This window comes from Vitis riparia, chromosome 19 (genome assembly GCF_004353265.1).
Source record: "Vitis riparia cultivar Riparia Gloire de Montpellier isolate 1030 chromosome 19, EGFV_Vit.rip_1.0, whole genome shotgun sequence".
Classification (NCBI taxonomy): Eukaryota; Viridiplantae; Streptophyta; class Magnoliopsida; order Vitales; family Vitaceae; genus Vitis; species Vitis riparia.
In genome coordinates this window covers 3,249,983-3,270,655 of record NC_048449.1, presented here as the reverse complement: position 1 = coordinate 3,270,655, position 20,673 = coordinate 3,249,983, and the positions used below count along the sequence as shown (strand labels likewise).

The 20,673-nt window shown below is 31.0% G+C and overlaps 1 protein-coding gene across 2 annotated transcripts; it reads right to left on the bottom strand.

Annotated features, from left to right (window-relative positions):
* Positions 1–6,658: 6,658 nt before the first annotated feature.
* Positions 6,659–16,816, bottom strand: LOC117909170 (terminal nucleotidyltransferase 4B). Of its 2 annotated transcripts, XM_034823082.1 has the most exons (13): positions 16,480–16,816; positions 15,607–15,719; positions 15,449–15,505; positions 13,974–14,069; positions 13,833–13,903; positions 12,900–12,942; positions 11,545–11,625; positions 11,361–11,420; positions 9,676–9,726; positions 8,544–8,641; positions 8,386–8,434; positions 8,009–8,053; positions 6,659–7,576 (listed from the first exon to the last, which is right to left on the bottom strand). In XM_034823082.1, exons 1-13 carry the CDS (start codon positions 16,799–16,801, stop codon positions 7,169–7,171), a joined length of 1,494 nt encoding a protein of 497 aa, XP_034678973.1. In that variant the 5' UTR covers positions 16,802–16,816; the 3' UTR covers positions 6,659–7,168. The 2 variants fall into 2 exon arrangements, with proteins under 2 accessions (XP_034678973.1, XP_034678974.1); XM_034823083.1 differs by lacking the exon at positions 9,676–9,726.
* Between the last annotated feature and the right edge of the window lie 3,857 nt (positions 16,817–20,673).

The following is a 20,673-nucleotide window of genomic DNA, read 5'->3' as shown; positions in this document are numbered from 1 at the left end:
AAAAAAAACCTCTCAATTACAGTTGCACCATTTCAAAAACCAAACCATAAAATATAAAAGGGTTAAATATATATAATAAGGACAAACTCGTCATTCATTATATAAAAGAAAATTTTCCACAAGTGCTACCCTCTTCAACCTTTGCTAGCTGACCAGACAATTGGACCTTGACATCCCGAACGAAATACAATAAAAACTAAATATAACAAAATTGATTTAGGATTCACAATCCAACAAATGTAAACAAAAATCATGTGCCGTTATCCATTTAATTTTTCTTTTATGATTTACATGTTTTTTCCTTCCTTTTTTTTTTTTTTTCTATTTTTTCTATTATACTTTTTTTTTCTTTCATGTTTTGGTCAACTTTGCCCTTGTAACACATCTTATAATTTCTTTTTATTACAATAGACATTATTACTCTAAATTTTACAAGGTTATCTATCACTTTAAAATTTAATTTTAAAAATTATTATAAAATTCTATAATTATATAAATCCTTCGATTATTATGCGATTAAAAAGTTAAAAAATAAATTAAATAATGCCTTCATCTTTGACAAAGATATTTCTAGTTTTCTATTTATAAATTCAAACAATCACTAAGAGAAAATTTTGTTTTTTATTTATAACATTAAAATTTGTTTAATTGAATTTATTTTGATAAGAAAAAAAATACATACTCATTGAAATTTAATTAAAATATGGACACTGATTAACTTATCAACTTTACAAACTATCGAACTTATCAACTTTACTTCCTTTTTATAGGTGACTTGGTTTATATTGTTTGCTTTATAAGTATTATTAGCTTAAAATGTTTTTTATAATATATATTATTCTTTGAAAATTTATTTGATTAAAAAAATGAATTGGTTTTAAAAAAATTATATTTGTAGAATCTTGGTTGGTTATGAATTTTAATAAAATAAAGTGAAAAAAAATATAATTAAAATTTTATATAATATTACATGTCATGGTTTATGTTTATTTTTCATTAAAAAACAACATATCCAAGCCTAACCCATTATTGCAAAAATCTTGAAAGAATACTAGAAACTCCTTAAGGATAATCTCTTCCTATTTTCACACAAAGCGGAAGATGATGTTGACCGAAAAGAAGAAATTTGGATCACAAGTTTCATCAACATTCTATTTACAAGAGAATAAATATGACTGTAAAGAAATCTTTCATTCTATGAGAAAATCAAGTTGATAAACAATAGTAGTTCAGTCATTGAGATTCTTTAGACTAGCCATTGAGATAGGCTTCAGACAAAAGATGAAGAGTTCATATGAAGATTTTCCACACAAAAGTTAAGGTATTTTAAGTTTCAGATGGTGTTCACAGAGTTACTATAAGATTTTTTAGGTTAAAGCATAAGAATGCATATGTCTATAGAAAAATTGATGTTCATATGACTATAGTAATATTTTTCACATAAAAGCTAAAGGGTGTTCTCATACCCACTGTAAAATTGGTGTTCGGATGATGACAATAAGTTTTTTAACACAAAAATTAAAGATTTCACATATTTCCATACGAACCATCGTTCCTACCTCCCTCATTTTTTTTTCCATCTTTTTCTTTTGATGTAAAGCATAGGAATTTTCAAATTTTCCATTGAAATTATTTGATTGAGTTTATTATATTTTTTAATTTAATTTTTATTTTATATTGTTTTACTTGTATAAAATAAAATATTAGGGTAAATGTAAATAAAAAATTAGTGTATCATTCTCTATTTTATTTTATTTTTCTTCCATTTCTATCTTCTTCTTTTCTTTTATATTATTTTTTTTTTTTATTACAATAGACATTACGATTTTGAAAGTTATTATAAACTCCTACAATTATGTAAATCTTTCAATTATTGTGCAATTAAGATGTTGAAAATAAGATAATGCCTTACATAGAAAAATTAAAAGGAATGGAAAATAATTTGTATAAGAAAAATTAGGATGAAATAGAATTAGAAAAGGAAATGAAAATAAATATGTATTGACACTAAATTGATTTTATAAATTATTTGCTTGTTTTTGTTTTTAATTTTATTTAAAATCAGTAAGAAAATAGCAAAATATAAGAAAATATTTTTATTTTAAATTTTATTTTAAATTTATAAGAGTTAAACATAGGAAAAACTTTGAAAAAATTTATAAAATCTATTTAGTATTGATAAAATTATTATTCTATTATTTGTCTTTAAGAGTAAAAAAAAAAAAGATATATAATAAGTTATTGTTGTTCATTTGTAAATTAAGTTTCAAGCTTTATGAATATTTGCTATTTTTATTAAAATAAGCTCAACAAATAATTTCCATTTTATAAATAAAAAATAAATTTTTTATCATAGGACTTATTGATTAAAAAGTTTATTTTAAGGACAAGCATATTACTTTGTTTTTAGAACTTTTGTAATTCCATAATAAAATAATAATTTTATAAATAGTAAATAGATTTTATAATTTTTTTTATTTTATAGAAAATAGTAAAATATAAAAGTTTTACCCACCTAAAAAAATAATTTGTGTGAGAAAAATTAGGATGAGATAGAATTAGAAAAGAAAAAGAAAATAGGTAATTACCTACTCTAAATCGATTTGATAAATTATTAGTATTTAAAATTAATGAGAGAAAATAGTAAAATATGGAGAAAAAATAAAAGGTTGGATGTTCATATGTATAGTGTATTGTATCAATATCATAATTTTTGTGGCCCACTACTTACGGGTATGATAAGGTCTACCACAATGTCCAACCACCTTAATGCCCCACTTGGTTACAAGCTCTCGTTAGGAAGCTCGGCATATTGTTTCGTTGTTATCCGTTATAATAAAGATATAAATTGGTTAAGTGTTTATCGATGTGGGATAATAAAGACAATAAAAAACCTAATGTATTATTATCTATTTAATTTTAATTTCCTTTTATAGTTTATTTATCGGTTTGTTTGTTTGTATTTTCTTCTTTTACGTTCCATTTTTTTCTCTTTTCCTCTATGAATAAGTTATATATTATTTTAAAATTAAAAAGTTTATTTTAAGGACAAGCATATTACTTTGTTTTTAGAACTTTTGTAATTCCAGAATAGAATAATAATTTTATCAATACTAAATAGATTTTATAAATTTTTTATTTTATATTTTATATAAAATAGTAAAATTTAAAAGTTTGCCCCACCTAAAAAAATAATTTGTGTGAGAAAAATTAGGATGATTTTTTATTTTATATTTTATATAAAATAGTAAAATTTAAAAGTTTGCCCCACCTAAAAAAATAATTTGTGTGAGAAAAATTAGGATGAGATAGAATTAGAAAAGAAAAGGAAAATAGATAAGTACGGATTTGATTAGATAAATTATTAGTATTTAAAATCAATGAGAGAAAATAGTAAAATATGGAGAAAAAAAATAAAAGGTTGGTTGTTCATATGTGTAGTGTATTGTATCCATATCATAATTTTTGTGGCCCACTACTTACGGGTATGATAAGGTCTACCACCATGTCCAACCACCTTAATGCCCCACTTGGTTACAAGCTCTCGTTAGGAAGCTCGGCGTGCAGTTTCGTTGTTATCCATTATAATAAATGTATAAATTGGTCAAGTATTTATCGATGTGGGATGATGAAGAAAATAAAAAAGCTTAATATATCATTATCTATTTAATTTTAATTTTCTTTTATAGTTTACTTATCTATTTGTTTCTTCTTTTACGTTCCATTTTTTTCTCTTTTCCCCTATGAATAAGTTATATATCAATTTAAATTTTGATTTAAAAAATTAGTATAAACTCTTATAACTATATAAAACTTACAATTATCATGGGATTACAAAAGTTCAAAAACAACGTGTAATGTGTTTGTCCTTCAAAATAGGCATTTTAATCGGCAATCCCACTGATAATTTTTTTTTATATAATATACTTGTTTTACTTGTATAAAATAAAATATTAGAGTAAATGTTGTTAACCAAATCATGCACACACACAAAATAGAAAAAAAAAAAAAAGAACATAAATTTTTTGACGTGATTGGGAGATCAATGTGATCCTTACCGTTCATGGAGTGCACTAACATTTAATAATCCACTAATCAAATAATATACAAAAGAATACAATAGTGAAACTCTAAAAAATACCTCTCAATTATGGTTGCACCATTTCAAAAATCAAACCCTAAAACATAAAAGGGTTAAATATATATAATACGGGCAAACTCGTCATTCATTAAAAAACTAAAATAAAATAAAATTCATAGGTACTGCCCTCTTCAACCTTTGCTAGCTGACTGGACAACTTAACATTGACATCCCGAACAAAATGCAATAAAAACTAAATATAACAAAACTGATTCAGGATTCACAATCCAACAAATGTAAACAAAAATCATTGTGTCATTATCCATTTAATTTTTCTTTTATAGTTTAAATGTTTTTTCCTTCCATTTTTTTTTCTATTTTTTCTATTATACCTTTTTTTTCTTTCATGTTTTGGTCAACTTTGCCCTTGTGACACATCTTATAATTTCTTTTTTTACGACAGACATTATTACTCTAAATTTTACACTATTTGAAGGTTATCTATCACTCTAAAATTTAATTTTAAAAATTATTATAAAATCCTATAATTATATAAATCCTTCAATTATTATGCGATTAAAAAGTTAAAAAATAAATTAAATAATGCCTTCATCTTTGACAAAGATATTTCTAGTTTCTATTTATAAATTCAAACAATCACCAAGAGAAAATTTTGTTTTTTATTTATAACATTAAAAAAAATTTTAATTGAATTTATTTTGATAAGAAAAAAAATACATACTCATAATGCTTGAAATTTAATTTACATATGGACACTAATTAACTTATCAACTTTACAAACTATCAAACTTATCAATTTTACTTCTCTTTTGTAGTTGACTTGGTTTATATTGTTTACTTTATAAGTATTATTAGCTTAAAATATTTTTTATAATATATATTATTCTTTGAAAATTTATTTGATTGAAAAAAATGAATTGGTTTTTAAAAAATTATATTTGTAGAATCTTGGTTGGTTCTGAATTTTAATAATATAAAGTGAAAAAAATATAATTAAAATTTTATATAATATTACATGTCATGGTATATGTTTGTTTCTCGTTAAAAAACAACATATCCAAGCCTAACCCTTTATTGCAAAAATCTTGAAAAAATACTAGAAGCTCCTTAAGGATAATCTCTTCCTATTTTCACACAAAGAGGAAGATGATGTTGACTGACAAGAAAAAATTTGGATCACAAGTTCCATCAACATTCTATTTACAAGAGAATAAATATGACTAAAGAAATCTTTCCTTCCATGAGAAAATCAAGTTGATAAACAATAGTAGTTCAATCATTGAGATTCTTTAGAATAGTCATTGAGATAGGCTTCAGACAAAAGCTGAAGAGTGCATATGAAGATTTTCTAGACAAAAGTTAAGGTATTTTAAGTTTCACATGGTGTTTACAGAGTTAAAGCATAAGAATGAATATGTCTACAGAAAGATTGATGTTCATAAAATTGGTGTCCACATGACGACAATAAGATTTTTAACACAAAAGTTAAAGATTTCACATATTTCCATACGAACCAATCTTTCCTCTCTCATTTTTTTCCATCTTTTTCTTTTGATGTAAAGCATAAGAATTTTCAAAATTTCCATTGTAAATTATTTATCCTTGTAATTTTCAAGTTAAGATATTTCCATGTTCAAGTATTTTTCCATGTGCAAATATTTTCATGTTCTAGTATTGAAGTTTACTCATTCATTATATACTACATCGTCTTGGGTACTTAATGGTATAGAGTCTTGGATATGGTTATTGAGATTATTTTAAAACCAAAGGAAAAGAGTAAGGGTAAGACTAAGAGAGTGCTTGTTTTTTTTTTACTTTTTACTCAAAACAATTTGTTTTCAGAATTTAAATTATTTGTTTTTCTACTTTTTCATGACTTATTATAAAATTTTTACTGAATGTAAAAAACCAAAATATTTAATTTTTTTTAAATAGAAAAAATAACATATTGATTTTTCTTTACTTTTTAATATTTAATAGAAATAAAATACTACAAAAACAAACAATCTAATATTTAACACTATTAAACATTAAGGTTTTATTTAAAATTAAGTAAAAAAAAACACCACCTAAATTTGTAAATTCATGAATACTCTAGATTTAGTTTTGAAATGAGTTTAATATTTAGTTATATGTATAGGAGATCCCAAATCCCGAAAAATATATATAATAAATAATAAAGAAATGAATTCTATTACTATCATTATGATTTATTTCTAACCAAAAAATATCTATATCATTCTTTATAAAGATAATGTTTGATTTTAAATATATAAATATTCATATTTCATATTTTCTCTTATATCATACTTTAAAATTTTTGTTTTTTTTTCCATTTTTTTTTAGTTTAGTTTGCCATTACATTTTTGTTATCTTTCAATCTTTTTTCCCTTTTTTTTTTTCCTTTTCTATTTTCTCACATTTTAGAATAACCAGTTATGGGGGAAACATGCCATAGGTAAAGACACTCTAAATTCCATGAAATAGATTTAAATAGAGGTTAAAGATTGGTTATTTATCAAGTAGGAAAAGTGAGAGGTAACTGAAAAATCAATGTTGAGAAGAAAAATACAAAATTTCTCCATCCTTTTAGCTTCCATTACATCAAAATGTTTCAATGTACATGTTCAAGCAAAATCAGCAGGTGTGAACCCTATACTTCTTCAACAGATTTCAGGACTAGACACTAGGATTTTGGTGTATATTTTGTAATGGTGATGGGTTGGGTTCATCATTCAAACCCATCATAAAGTAAATTGTCCATAAATAAGGGGGGGAAAGCACTAATTCAAAAATAACTCAAGTCTTCCAGTTTTGAAGAAATCTACCCAAAAAACATAGCCTTGTATGGGGCTTTGAATCCTTCTGGTCTGTGCCAATGCCCGAGGGATTGCGCTCCCTGCAGATCTGCAAAAGCCATGAAGATGTGGTTGGAGCATACTGCATTCAGGACCTGATTGTGGGGATGCAGAAACTGGATATTGCAGCCAAAGATGCAAGCATGTAATCTACCATTCCACGTTGACCTGCCAGCGTATAACAGCCAAGATCATTGCCTTCAGCATCTCATTGATGTTTCCACCTTCTCTTCTTTTTACTTTTGTCTTTCTCCATATCTGCGTGTTCTTTCACCTTGTTACGAAGTCTCTCTTTGGAAGCCTTCCGTTTCTTTCCTGAAGAATTTGCACTGCCATCCCCTGCAATTGGATTGCTGCGTGGCAGTGGCTCTTCTTCTGCATCCTCAACCTGCCAGTTGCATAATAACTCTTGGCCCCCAGTTTGTGGCGACAATGGTTCCCCTGCTCCAGGGAGCAAATGGTCAAAAGTCATGGTCCCATTAGAACCTCCTTTTCGTTCCAGCAGGACTGGGTCTGGTCTTATTATGGTACCAAGAATGCTCCGGTTGGGGTCTAGGCCCAAGATGGTCCTTGCATTTGTCAGTGTCGAGAAAGCCATAGAAAAAGCTGATCGAATCTGCAACAGCAAAGACAGTAGAAAATAGCTTATCAATGAAGTGGACTACAGTCACTTTATGAGGAATAGCTCATCCTTGTTGCCAACACATGAGGATGGCAGTAGATGTGACATGAGGAGACCGATGGGAAACATAAAATTAAAACAATTATGGGAGAACAAGTAACCCCATAAAATGTTCATTCTCTTCACTAAGGCCATACTACTATTTTGTTTTTCGAGTATATATTGAACATCTTGGAACTACTAGAATATTTGTGTGATCATCGGAACCATACTGCTCAGATTATTTTATGTATAGTAAAAATAAAAACAAGCATATCACCAAAAGGAATTCCAAAACTCTCTCCTAACCAACAAAATTCAGTGATAAACATTACAAAGAAAGAAAAGCAGAAGAATGGAGCAAAAATAAAATATGGCATAACAAACCTGGAAATAGTTGAAGGAATTTTTCCCAATGTCATTGCCTGGTAGCTGATTCAAGGGGAAACGAATGTGTTCAGTGAATAATTATGGCAAAAAAAATGGTTATATGGCAACAGTCACCTCATGTTTCCCATTTTACAGTTAGTTCTGTTCCCAATCACAATGGATTGCAACAAGATACAGAAATACAAGCCTATAATTTCATGGAAAAGCAAGAAGTGAAACATCCCTTGCTTTTGTCAAATCTCACTCTTTCAGGAAATATAATAAAAAATAATTATGGGGCAAAACCAGCAGAACAACACTCAGGCTGTGTTCTGGAGAGAAAGGAAGAGAGAGAAATAGATAGATAGAGAGAGAGAGAGAGAGAGCAGTGCAACCTGTGGGTCCTCAATGGAGATAAGAAACTTCTGCCCTTTATTTACAAACCTAAGGAGAGAGTAAAACCAAGGAACGTAATAAGTAGAGATAGATCACAAATTAAGACAGGAAGAAAAGGGGGATCAGTTGACATCATAAAGGTTTTTTCTTTTTTTACCCTTTGGTACTTTTCAAGAAGAAGGTTCCTGGCCCATTGCATGTTACACCAATATCCACAGTGTTCAATTTGCGTCCATAAAAGTCAAAGAAGTTTACCTATCTCCAAAGTAACAGCTTGGTAAGAATGTAGAAGTTATTGACATCCTGCCCCCCTCCCCCAAAAACCAAAGGCTAAACTCTCAAAGTGAAGATATAACCATACAAAAGTAATGCTAAACAAAATGCAATCCATGGTCCATATGCAAATATACTTGGACTTACAAAAGAGTTAAGTTCTCAGCATCATACTACCTTCCACTGCATATGATTTTATCTTTCTTGTGATATCCAAGTGGAAGGAGGCATCAGGAAAACAATAACCATTTCCTACCTCCAAGAAGTATCCTAATGCATTTGTATGGATCAACTGTGATTAGTGATTATAAATTCAAGTATTATGAGCAGAGTTACCACATGCAACAATGGTGAAAACCCTTTTTGTCCCCTGATTTATTAAACCTTAAGTGCCCGATCACAAACTAAAATGAAGAAAATTGTAATCCCAGTTTGTCACTCAGTACATCAGAAATTAATCATGCCAAAATCAACAACCATCTACAACTTTGTGTATCCACATTTGACTTCTTTTACAATCTCTAATTGCACAATTCATAAATCCACCATGTGTGCTTTTATTCTACATCTATGCTTTACTGCTATAAAACACAATTGCAGAACAAGATTAACAAGAGAATACCACACAAATTAGGTCCAGCTTACTCATTTTATTTTCCATCTTTAAAATCTAAACAAATTCAACTCCCATAATAAAAGGTAAGAATATTAACTAAATTCCAAAGTCCCATAGCTCAAGAATCTCATACCAATTCATCAGAATGAAAACTATGAAAATATGCAACACCATAAAACATGCTTTTTTTCTTTTGTGGGGTGTGGGGGTGGGGATAAGGATTTTTTCTTGCTTGTTTGTTCATTTCTTAATATCACTCAGTGCAACATAACTCAATATCAAGCTTGGACTTGAAATTCTTGTTTTCCAAGTTTTTTGTTATTTAACAATATAAATTTCAGCACAACAATACAGGGAAAAGAGAGCATACAGAGGATACAGATAGCAGAGGAACACATACCAAAAGGACTCCCAAGTTATGTTCTACAGAAGCATTCCACTCTTGGAGATTCTGGTCCCAAGCATTATACAGAAAAGGCAACAAATCATGAAAAAGAAAATGATAAATCTTAATAGAAAAAGCATGGGATATATTGCATTTATCCAAGGATTGCACAGCATTTGCAGCAGTGGAAATAATGGTTCTAATAAGAAAAAACAAGTGCATTTTCTCAACAAGTGCATTTTTCTATTAAGAAAAAACAAGTGCATTTTCTCAAAGGTGCAAGTGGATTAACCAAATCCTACATGGAGAGAGGAAAAATTTACCCCACATGCAATCACAGGAAACCCTACATCCACTTTTACCATTGCCATTAATCAAATAGGGTCCAGTTCCTTTTGATATGAAAACATACAGCTCGATCATCATTCCTTATTGAATAAGACCCTGCTAGGTTCAGATCCCATAGCACAAATATGGACCTGACCAAGAGGATTTTTTTTGATAGGTAATTTTTTTTTTCTTTTCTTTTTTAAAATGTTCCCTCAGCAACGTGAACTTGGAACCTCCCACAACCCCATCCCAACCCCCTTTCCACTTAAGCTTGAGCCAAAGCCCTACTCAGATTTCTCCTGTCCACATTCTTGAAGGGAATTTTGAACAGAGCAAATCAAGATATAAACTTTAAAGCATTAACTGACAATGGCAGTGTAAATATAACCAAGCTCCTGTTCAGATTACATTCGGTTACAGCCTTTAAATATTTTATATAGAGGTAGCGTGATAAAACAATACCGATAAAACTCAAACCCAATCATATCCAAAATCACAACATTCTAGCAATCCCAAAAAAAAGATTAATACGAAGAGAAGTAAAAAATTATGCTTCCTTAATATAGAGTCAAAAATCACTTTGATGCTTCTCATTTAACTTGAAATATAACCACAGTGAATTCCAAACCAAGTGGTAATTATTATCCAAAAAGATCAGAAAAAGTTAACAAGGAAATCATTGGAGGGAAAAAAATGCTCCTTTGATAGAGTACTAAATCGCTGGTATTTTTTGTTTTTCATTTTAAAATGTCAACCTAGTTAAATGAATCAAAAAGAAACACCTAAATTGAAGGGGAAGATGATGTCCAGTAATTTACACTTGGGGTGGCACAAGCTCCAAAGTCCAGTACAATTCACAGAGGGAAGAGTGAGGATTCAAAAAAAATTGATTTACTACCATGTCGTCACATTTTAAATTCTAAGATATAGAAAGGAATGAGAATCAGTTATTGGTACTTAGCAGTGGCTTCACTGAAGCAGTTGTCTGTACCAGATACTATTGTTATGTTATAGACACTTCAAGAATAGTATCGTAGATTTAATATCCAAATCCTGAACAAGTCAGAAACAACGTGATCGTAGAAGTAGTTTAACATAGTTTTACCATATTATATTTCATAGTCTATAAATTTCCCCCTTTCACTGTTCTATTGTGTGTTGCTAACATTTCTCATTATTCCCTTTTCACTTCTTTTTAGACATTGCAAATTATGGCTGGCCAACCAATAGCAAGTTGTTAAGGGGCTCAAAGATAAGCATGTGTTTGTGTGTACACACCTGGAAGAATTTGATTGATATTCAAAGTCTAGCATTTCTGATTTAAAAAAAAAAGGTTAATATTCAACATGTAAGATTTTGAAGTTACATACCTGCAACATTGCTATGAGCATAGCAAGGAGGGCATAAGAACCAATTCCACCAGAATAGACCTACAGCATAAAAGGAAGCACAAAAGATGCAGATTGGAACAAGGAAAACTCACCAGAAAAAAAAATGAAAGAAAGAAAATAAGGCATATTATTATATCACAAGAAAGGTAACAAAGGCCCACACCTCATTCAATTCTCGCTGTTGTAGAAAAACTTTCAAGATTAAACACAATGGCCGCAGTGGGGGCCACTTTGATATAGCATCCTGAAAAGAAGATCACAGATGGCATAAATTCAAAATTCATTGACAAGGAAAATCAACAAACATGTTAGTACTAATAGGCAATTATTCAATCATAAATTCATAAAGCATATAGCATTCATCCAAGCCAAATGAAAGTGGAATGACCCTCCATTTGAAAGAGTGTTGGTTCTTCCCTTACAGGCAAGGTGAAGACAGGCAAGGTGAAGGCCAATGGTTTAACAAAGGTATTCAAGTTGAGATTCACCCTATTATTATTTTTTAATTCTCCAAGAACTCATTTGGATTAAGATTTAGTTTGCTAAATGTGACATGACTATAGCTTTTGCCCTTTGAATCACCATTTTAAAACTCAGTGCACGACTTGAAAAGCCCAGCCAATTACTCTAACAAGTCAGATTTCAACAAGAAATATCCAAAAAAAGTTAAAAGCTCATGGGTTTAGTTTAGACTATGTATTTTTCACCAATTCAATATTTTTTGTGAAAACTATCTCTCTAATTATTCACCATATAATTTAGTGTTCTTATTTGCATTTATATTTGTTCAATAAATTTAATTAACTTGTATGTTCACTTTGCTAAGTTGGCAATCATTATCCAAGCATTTACTAATCTTTGCTTGACACTAATGATTCTGATAAAAAGAAAAAAAGATTTAGAAATTAATACCTTAGCTCATCTTATTTGCAAGAATCTGTTAGAACTTGAATTTTCCATCTAAACTTATAATTTTTGGCATTTAAGTTACAATAAGAAATTAATTTTCAATATTGAGTTCACATGTTACAAGTTAAACAAAAGAAAATTCATCAAAAACAAGTCCAAGCATTATCATTATAGTATATCATACACATGAGAAAAGTGCTTCTTTTTTTTTTTATTTAGTTTTTATTTTTATTTCTGTTTTTTTATAAGCAAACAGATAATTTATTTTTCTTTTTTATTTAGTTTTTAATTTTTAATTAATCATTCTTTCTTTATTTTATTATTACTATTTTTAATTTACTTGAGCACTGATGAAATTTAGCAAAGGATTTTATTCAATACAAAAGCTTTAGTAAGACAGTGCAAGAGGCAACATGTCCCATAACAAAAATACCAAACCGAAGCACCTCAAGCATTATCAAATGAATATGATAGTTCAGATATGAAGCAAACTCGATCATTCTAACCTCCATTGGGGGAAGAGGATGAGTATCACTTCCTTCTTTGTAAGCATCAGTGACCAAAATTAAGAAATAGGAGACCAGAGAGAGGATAGAGCAGGCAGCAAACCTGAATATACTCAGCAGCTTTTGGTCCATTTTCCACATCAAAACTGTGACCCAAGAGACAAAACATGAAAGTCAGCAGCATATTTTTGCACATGGAATTCTCTCTTCTTTTTTTTCTTTTTTTTGGTTGGATATGTATTTGTTCACGTGAAATCAATTCAACATGAAACTTGAATATCAGAAAGTGCTGTTAAAAAAGAAACTTATGTTGGTTCAAATGAATATTGAGAAAATGCTGCAAATCTCTTCCTAGATATAATGCTTTTAACTATGCAGTTGAATTAAAAACAAAGAAATTCCATAGTCCAATAAATCATCTGTATCAATTCACAGGTTGAATTTGTACTAGTGATACACAGAAAAATTTCAAGGCACTATCGCACTGAACCTTATGACATGTGGGTTTGATAAATGCAAATGCCAAGGCTGACTAGAACCAATACGACATAGAGCATTTAACAAATTTAGTAATAGCACCTTTCTCCTTATACTTGTCTCTTTTATTTTAAAATTAAAGTTTTAAGGGAATCCATGCCAAATATCTGCTTCAAAGATATTGAATCTAAAGGGAACAAAATGCTTATGATTTTCTAGAAGAGGAAAAGATACAGAAGGCTTTTTTTTTCCTGGGGTATTAAACTACTCCCACAAGAAGTAAATAGTACTAATATATGAAAAGAACAGGACACCCAATTAAAAGAAAACAGAATGGAATTCTATCGCATGTAACTTAAGGCTGAATACAGCACACTAACCATAAACCAACAAAAGGCTAAACTAGAATCATAAGCAATTTATTTTATTCTGTGTTTTCTTTTTTGAAAAAAAAAATGCTTTTTGAGGAGAAATGAAAGTACAAAACAACAGCATCAATGAACAACTTATTAGGAAACTAAATATCCAATGCAAAAACAAAAATATAAAATTTATAAACCTTATATCAAAAGCAACACTGCTTCTCTTCTCTACAAATTTAATAATTGGAACACGGGCCTTAGCAATAACCTGAATTAGCAGAAAACATGTTAGATGAAAATTAGATGATAGTGGTAGTCTAATCGTCGAAGAAGTGCACCTGTATTTTCTTTGCAATTCCCTTTTGTGACAATGCCCTAGAAAGAGCATACAGCCCAATTTGCGGAGTCTTGATATCTGAACCCAGAATCACAACCTACAATTAATAGCAATTGCCCAATTGCTTAAATTAGCTAGAAAATAATTAAATTCACCAATTCTTTACAAATGCACCCTTTATTGTAACATCATATAGTTAAAAAAATGACAAAGAAGATCAACTGCAACAAGAAATGAAGGATCTTCTTTTTCCTAATAATATAATATTTTTTTTAGCAAGAAATCAAAAAAGTGTGATAATATTTGATCTTCTGTACAAGAAATGATTCTGCTTTAGAAAATATGCCCAAAATTGTGCTCATCATAAACCTATACCTCCACTAGTAGAATGTCAATTAATTGAGCCACAAGTTCAAGTTCTTTTCCCTACTTTAAATAAGATCACAAGCTATTCTAATAATTTAAAAAATAAAAAATAAAAATAAATAAATAAATAAAAAGGTGCATCCCAGATGTACAAGGTGCATCCCCTTTTTGTTTGGTGCATTTTTAACAGGTGCTAGAGGGATATAGCAAAGTACTCATCTATGTTTCATAGCTGCATACTCAGACAATCAAAAGAGGGATACAGAAACATGAAAAACTTCCATCTCACCTTTTTACTTCAGTTGTGGGGATGAAGAGAAGATAAGCTCCAAAAAACAATGTCACAGAACTAACAACATATCTTCTTATTGAGAGCATCTTTATGTCTCGGTTGTTCTATTTCTAAATACAGGCCTGGTTTTTAAAATTTGAAAAACACCACTAGGAAATGTTTAGAGTTACAGACTTGTCCAGAATGACTTAGATATATTTTCAAGTGATAGAGAACTGTCAATGTATTGCATCTACTAAAAACAAGTTCAACAGGACGTGACTCCTTGCTAGAGGTATTTTGCTACTTCATCGTCCATTTTCCCTTGAAACAAGTTCAACAGGGGCTGTGTAAACATAGAAGTTTAAGTGTGCCATGGGGACTTAATACAAAAACGCTAAAGGAAGGTGTATTACCAATCCAACCCCTTCCAGATTCCAGGAAAAAGAATCGTAATGGCCTTGGCTTTAGTGTGGCTTCAGTGATAAGACCCAAACCCAAAAGGTAGTTCACCTAATTTTCTGAGAGAAGACAAGAACATTCACTAAACAGAAAATTGCAAATATTTCAGTGAATTAATTCCAAAATCTACAGGACCACATTGTTTTCGCTTCTTCTATTCAGTAAACATACTAGCTGTCAGAAGCAAGCTAAAATCCAGTTCATAAAAAACTATAATAGTGAATGTGTAACTAAACAAGAAATGAGAACACATGGTACAGACAAGCAGCATGAACAAGAATGGGAGCTAAAAAAATGGATAAACACATAGCTATTATCACATCATGATTAAAAAATAAAATAAAATAAAACACACTAACAGGAAGCAATGCACTTACATCAATATCACTGGTTGGAAGATAAAGCCCTGTTTTGAATGACCCAAAAACTTCTACCTACAATGTAATAGTAATAAGTTAATAACATGACTTCCCCAAATTCCCAGTTTTCTGCAAAATTGAAATTTGAGAAAGGATAGAAAGACAGCCGATTATACCTTGCAGTTGGGCCATATATATCTGATTACGTTAAAGACAGATTCTATTGCTGCATTCCGTGCAGATTGTTCCTCGGGGGTTGGAGAAAGAAAGTCAGAGAAATCCAATATCTCTGCAACACCCACCATCATTAGACAAGGTATAAACCAGTTAACAAGTATTATAATTATTATATAGGTACAGATATTTTTGAGAGGCCCCATGATGCTCGTATCAACCAAAATTAACATTCTAAAATCAATTCAGGCCACAGTCAAAAACCCACAAACGAAAACCACCCTTGGGGCTTTCATCTCTATAGCCAACAACTGCATATACCAAGAGATAAAAAGCTCAACTGCCCAAGGAAGCAAATTTCTCCAGATGGATCAGTTACCAAACAATCCATGCTTCGAGTAATAACAAAAAAACCATAGAAATAGCAATTACAGCAATATACAGCTGACCCAAAATCTATTTGGAATTGAAATCAGAACTCCAAAAGAACATATGTAGTGAATGCTCATTAATTTAGTCACACTAGACATAGCTCCCATATTCAAATTCCAAAAATAAATAAGTAATTCAAGCTAACATTTTTAACAATTAAGGATGCTACACATTGCAATCGAACTCTTCCATTAAACAAAAATTTGAAGCTTGTAAAGCATACTTAACCTAAACACAAGCATAAATAATCATATAAAAATGAAGTGCATAATGCACCTTCTGGTGGCTTGGAAACCTTAAAAATACCAGAAAACCGCCAAGTTTGTAAAGAATTTTACGGAAAAAAAAAATGGTGGGAAAGAATATAACTACAAATTTTCCCCCCATTTTCTTTTCTTCTCTACATTGTCACTAACCAAACAGAGAACAAAAGGTTCACTAACCTTTATGGAGCTTCAGCATGGGGCTTCTCAACCGACTATTCCCTCTGAACCACCCGCTCTCGACAGCCGGCGCCTCTTCTTCTGAAGCCGGCGGCGGAGTGCGAAACCTCGCGGGGCTCGGCTCCTCGACGTCTGCGCGGGCGTCGAGGGAGAAGTAGTCCGGGGCGGCGGTTTCCGGCGAAGGGTAACTGAGAGAAGAAAGGGAGATTTGATTCCGGTACACGTAGTAGGGCTGAGATTCATCGGAAGGCGGCGGAGATCGATCTGACGGCGGAGGAGACAGAGGGGATAGGGTTTCGTAGAAGTAGGAGGCGGTCTCCATTTGGTTTCGCCTTCTGCTCCATTTGTTTCGCCGTTTCAGTATTTATATACATGGAAAGATCTGGCGCCCCTGCACAAAATGATTTTCTGAACCAGCGGTGTGGGCCCCTCTTTTTATATTTTTTCTTATTATTTTTTGGAATTTGATTTAAATTTGATTGTTTTTTTTATAGAATCCAAAACTTTTATTTAAAGGAGAGACATGTTGGAGATGCTCTTCAACATAGGACTAGAAAAAGCTAGAATCAATTTTGAATTTCTTATACAATATCAATTTAACTAGATTAGGGATTAATTTTCTTAAAAAGATAAACAAAATAAAGAAAACCTTTTAGATATTAAGTTGAAATAAACAAAAATGTTAAATTAAAAAAAAAAGTGAAAAATGAATATGAAAATATCTAAATGCTTTGCTCCAATATTGATTCAATAACTACAGAAAAGTTGTTAAGGAAATTTAATAATTTGCAACATGGGTTGTTCTAGTCTTTAGTGAGTTTGTTTACTTGGTCATAGGAATTTTTTTTTAACGTGGGATAGTGTCTATTTTCATGTTGCTTTTAATTATGTATTAGCCTATTTATAGGTTGGTTGTTTATCAATAAAAAAAATGTAGAAAGTATATTCTCTACTTCCTATTGTTATTGTGAAAAACGTTTTATTAGTTTTATGTTTATATCAGTGGTTTCAGAGCAAGTTCCGAGGAGAATAAAAGTGAAATTAATGGCTTCTGAAAGTTTTGAATAGCCAACCATTCCAGGCTTTGATGGTCACTATGACCATTGGAGCATGCTCGAGGAGAACTTCTTGAGGTCCAAAGAATATTGGACAGTTGTTTTTTTTTAAGTAGCAGAACTAGTAGAATGTGTTGTGTTGACAAATGCACAAAAGACAGAGCTTGAAGGGCTGAAGTTAAAGAATCTTAAAGCAAAGAATTATCTTTTCCAAGCTATTGATTGCTCAATCTTGGAAACCATTCTTTGCAAGGACACCACCAAACATATTTGGGATTCCATGAAGAAGAAGTATCAAGGTACAACAAGGGCTAAGAGGTAGCAACTTCAAGCACTTCGTTCAGAATTCGAAATGCTTCGAATGAAGTCAGTAAAATTAACTACAAACTATTTTTCAAGAACGTTGGCAATCATTAACAAGATGTGGATCCATGGCGACAAAATAGAGGATGTTCTCATTGTTAAGAAAATTCTTCGATCCTTGGCACCAAACTTTAATTTTGTTGTGTGTTCTATAGAATAAGCTAATGATGTTGATTTACTATCAATTGATGAATTACAAAGTTCTTTGTTGGTTCATGAGCAAAAAAGTAACTAGTAGGAAAAAAGAAGAACAAACATTGAAGACCTTATCAGAAAATCACTCTACACCCAGTAGAATTGATAGAGGATAAGGAAGAGGTAGAAAAGACAGAAATAACAATGATCGTGGGAACCAACAACAAAATCATCATCATCAAAAGAGTCAATTTCAAGAAAGAGACAGAGGGTGTGGAGGCCACCACTCAACAACTTATAGATCAGAGTCAGTAGATAAGTTCAATGTTGAATGTTACAGATGTCATAGGTATGGCCATTATAAATAAGAATGTCAAGCTAATTTGAATAAACAAAGTGGATATCAAACTAACTTTGCAAAAAATGAAGAAGAGATGTTTGTTTTGATGGTATGTCACATGAAGGAAGAAACTCAACAAAACATGTGGTATTTTGATACTGGCTGCAGCAACCACATGTGTGGAGAGAATGAGGCATTATCTGACTTGGATGAATCATTTCGCAACTCTGTTAAGTTTGGTGACAACTCCACAATTTTTGTTATGAGAAAAGAAAATGTAACAATCCAAACCAAAGGAAATTCCACCCACACTATCGCTAATGTTCTTTTTGTGACAAATTAAATACCAACTTGCTTAGTGTGGGAAAATTACAAGAAAAATGATACGAGATTTTCACCAAAGATGGAGTATGTCAGATTCAAGACACAAAGTTGGGCTTAATTACTCGAGTTAACATGATGGCGAATCATATGTTCCCATTTTATCTTCACAACATTGTTCATCCATGCTTCTCAGCAAAATTAAAAGATGAGGCCTGACTATGACACTCATATGAATTTTGGTGAATTGAAAACACTACAACAAAAAAACATGGTGACGAGGATTCCTCAAATTACAACTTCTTCTCAATTTTGTGAAGAATGTGTTGTTAGCAAACAACACCGTATTCAATTCCCACAAGGAAAATCTTGGAAAACGAAGAAGGCATTGGAGCTTGTTCATTTCAACATTTGTGGCCCAATAACACTACATTCTTAAAGGAGGTGAAAGATATATAATTACCTTCATTGATTATTATAGTCGTAAGATATGGGTTTATTTTTTGCAAGAAAAAATTGAAGCCTTTGTAGCTTTTAAAAGCTATAAAGCGCTTGTTGAGAAAGAAGTTGGCAACCCAATAAAAGTTATTCGCACGGATCATGGTGGAGGATATAATTCACATGAATTTGCAATTTTTTATGAGAACCATGGAATCAAGAGACAACTTACAACAGCTTATACACCCCAATAGAATGGTGTATGTGAGAGGAAGAATTGCACTATTATGAATATGGTGCAAAACCTTTTGACAACAACTAGCATTCTAAAAAGTTTATGGCCTAAAGAAGTTATTGGAGCATTCATATATTGAACAGAAGTCTCAAACTTGTTGTTCAAAATATGACACCGGAAGAAGCATGGAGTGGAAGGAAACCTACTAAAGATCATTTTCGGATTTTTTGGTGTATTGCCTATGCCCATATTCCAGATGAGAAAATGAGGAAACTAGCTAACAAAGAAGAAAAATGCATTTTTCTTAGTGCTAGTGATAATTCAAAAGCTTATAAACTAAACAATCCTAGCACCATGAAAATTGTCATCAGCCATGATGTGGTATTTGATGAAAAAGACACCTGGTTATGGAATCAAAAGAGTGTTAAAGAAAATATTCTTGTAGATTTTGGTGGTGATGAAAAAGGACAGGAACCTATGGGGAATGACCAAGGAAATGAAGTCACTCAAAATGTTCCAATAGTTTATCAAAGCCCACTTACAGTTGAGTCACAAAAGCCTCAACGTGTTCGAAGAAGACCAGCATGGATGACTAATTATGAGGTAACTGGAGTTGACCAAGGTGATGACCTACTTACACATTTTGCTTTGTTTTCAAATTGTGATCCTACCATTTTTTAAGTGGCAGTCAAAGAACCTAAATAGAGAAAGGCTATGGATACTGAAATTACAGCCATTGAAATAAATGATACATAGAAGCTATGTGATCTTCCAAAAAGGTAGAAGACAATTGGTGTAAAGTAGGTTTACAAGACAAAGTTAAAGGAGAATGGTGAGGTTGACAAGCACAAGGCACACTTGGTAACTAAGGACTGCAAACAGGAGTTTGGTGTTGAGTATAAAGAAGTCTTTACTTCGGTTGCAAGGCATGATACAATCAAATTGATGATTGCCATGGCAGCTCAAAACTCATAGCCTATCTTTCAATTGGACATGAAATCAACATTCCTCCATAGAGATTTGAAATAAAAGGTATTTATTCATCAACCTCCTGGTTATGTAAAACTTGGCAATGAGCATGAAGTGTATAAGTTAAAGAAAACTCTATATGGATTAAAACAAGTTCTACAGGCTTGGTATAATCATATAGAAACTCATTTTTTGAATGAAGGATTTCAAAAATGTCCTTATGACCGTACGCTTTTTATAAAGATTGAATATGGAAGGAAAAATGTCCATTGTTTGCTTATATGTAGATGATTTAATCTACACTGGAAATCATACGACCATGTTTGGAAGTTTTAAGA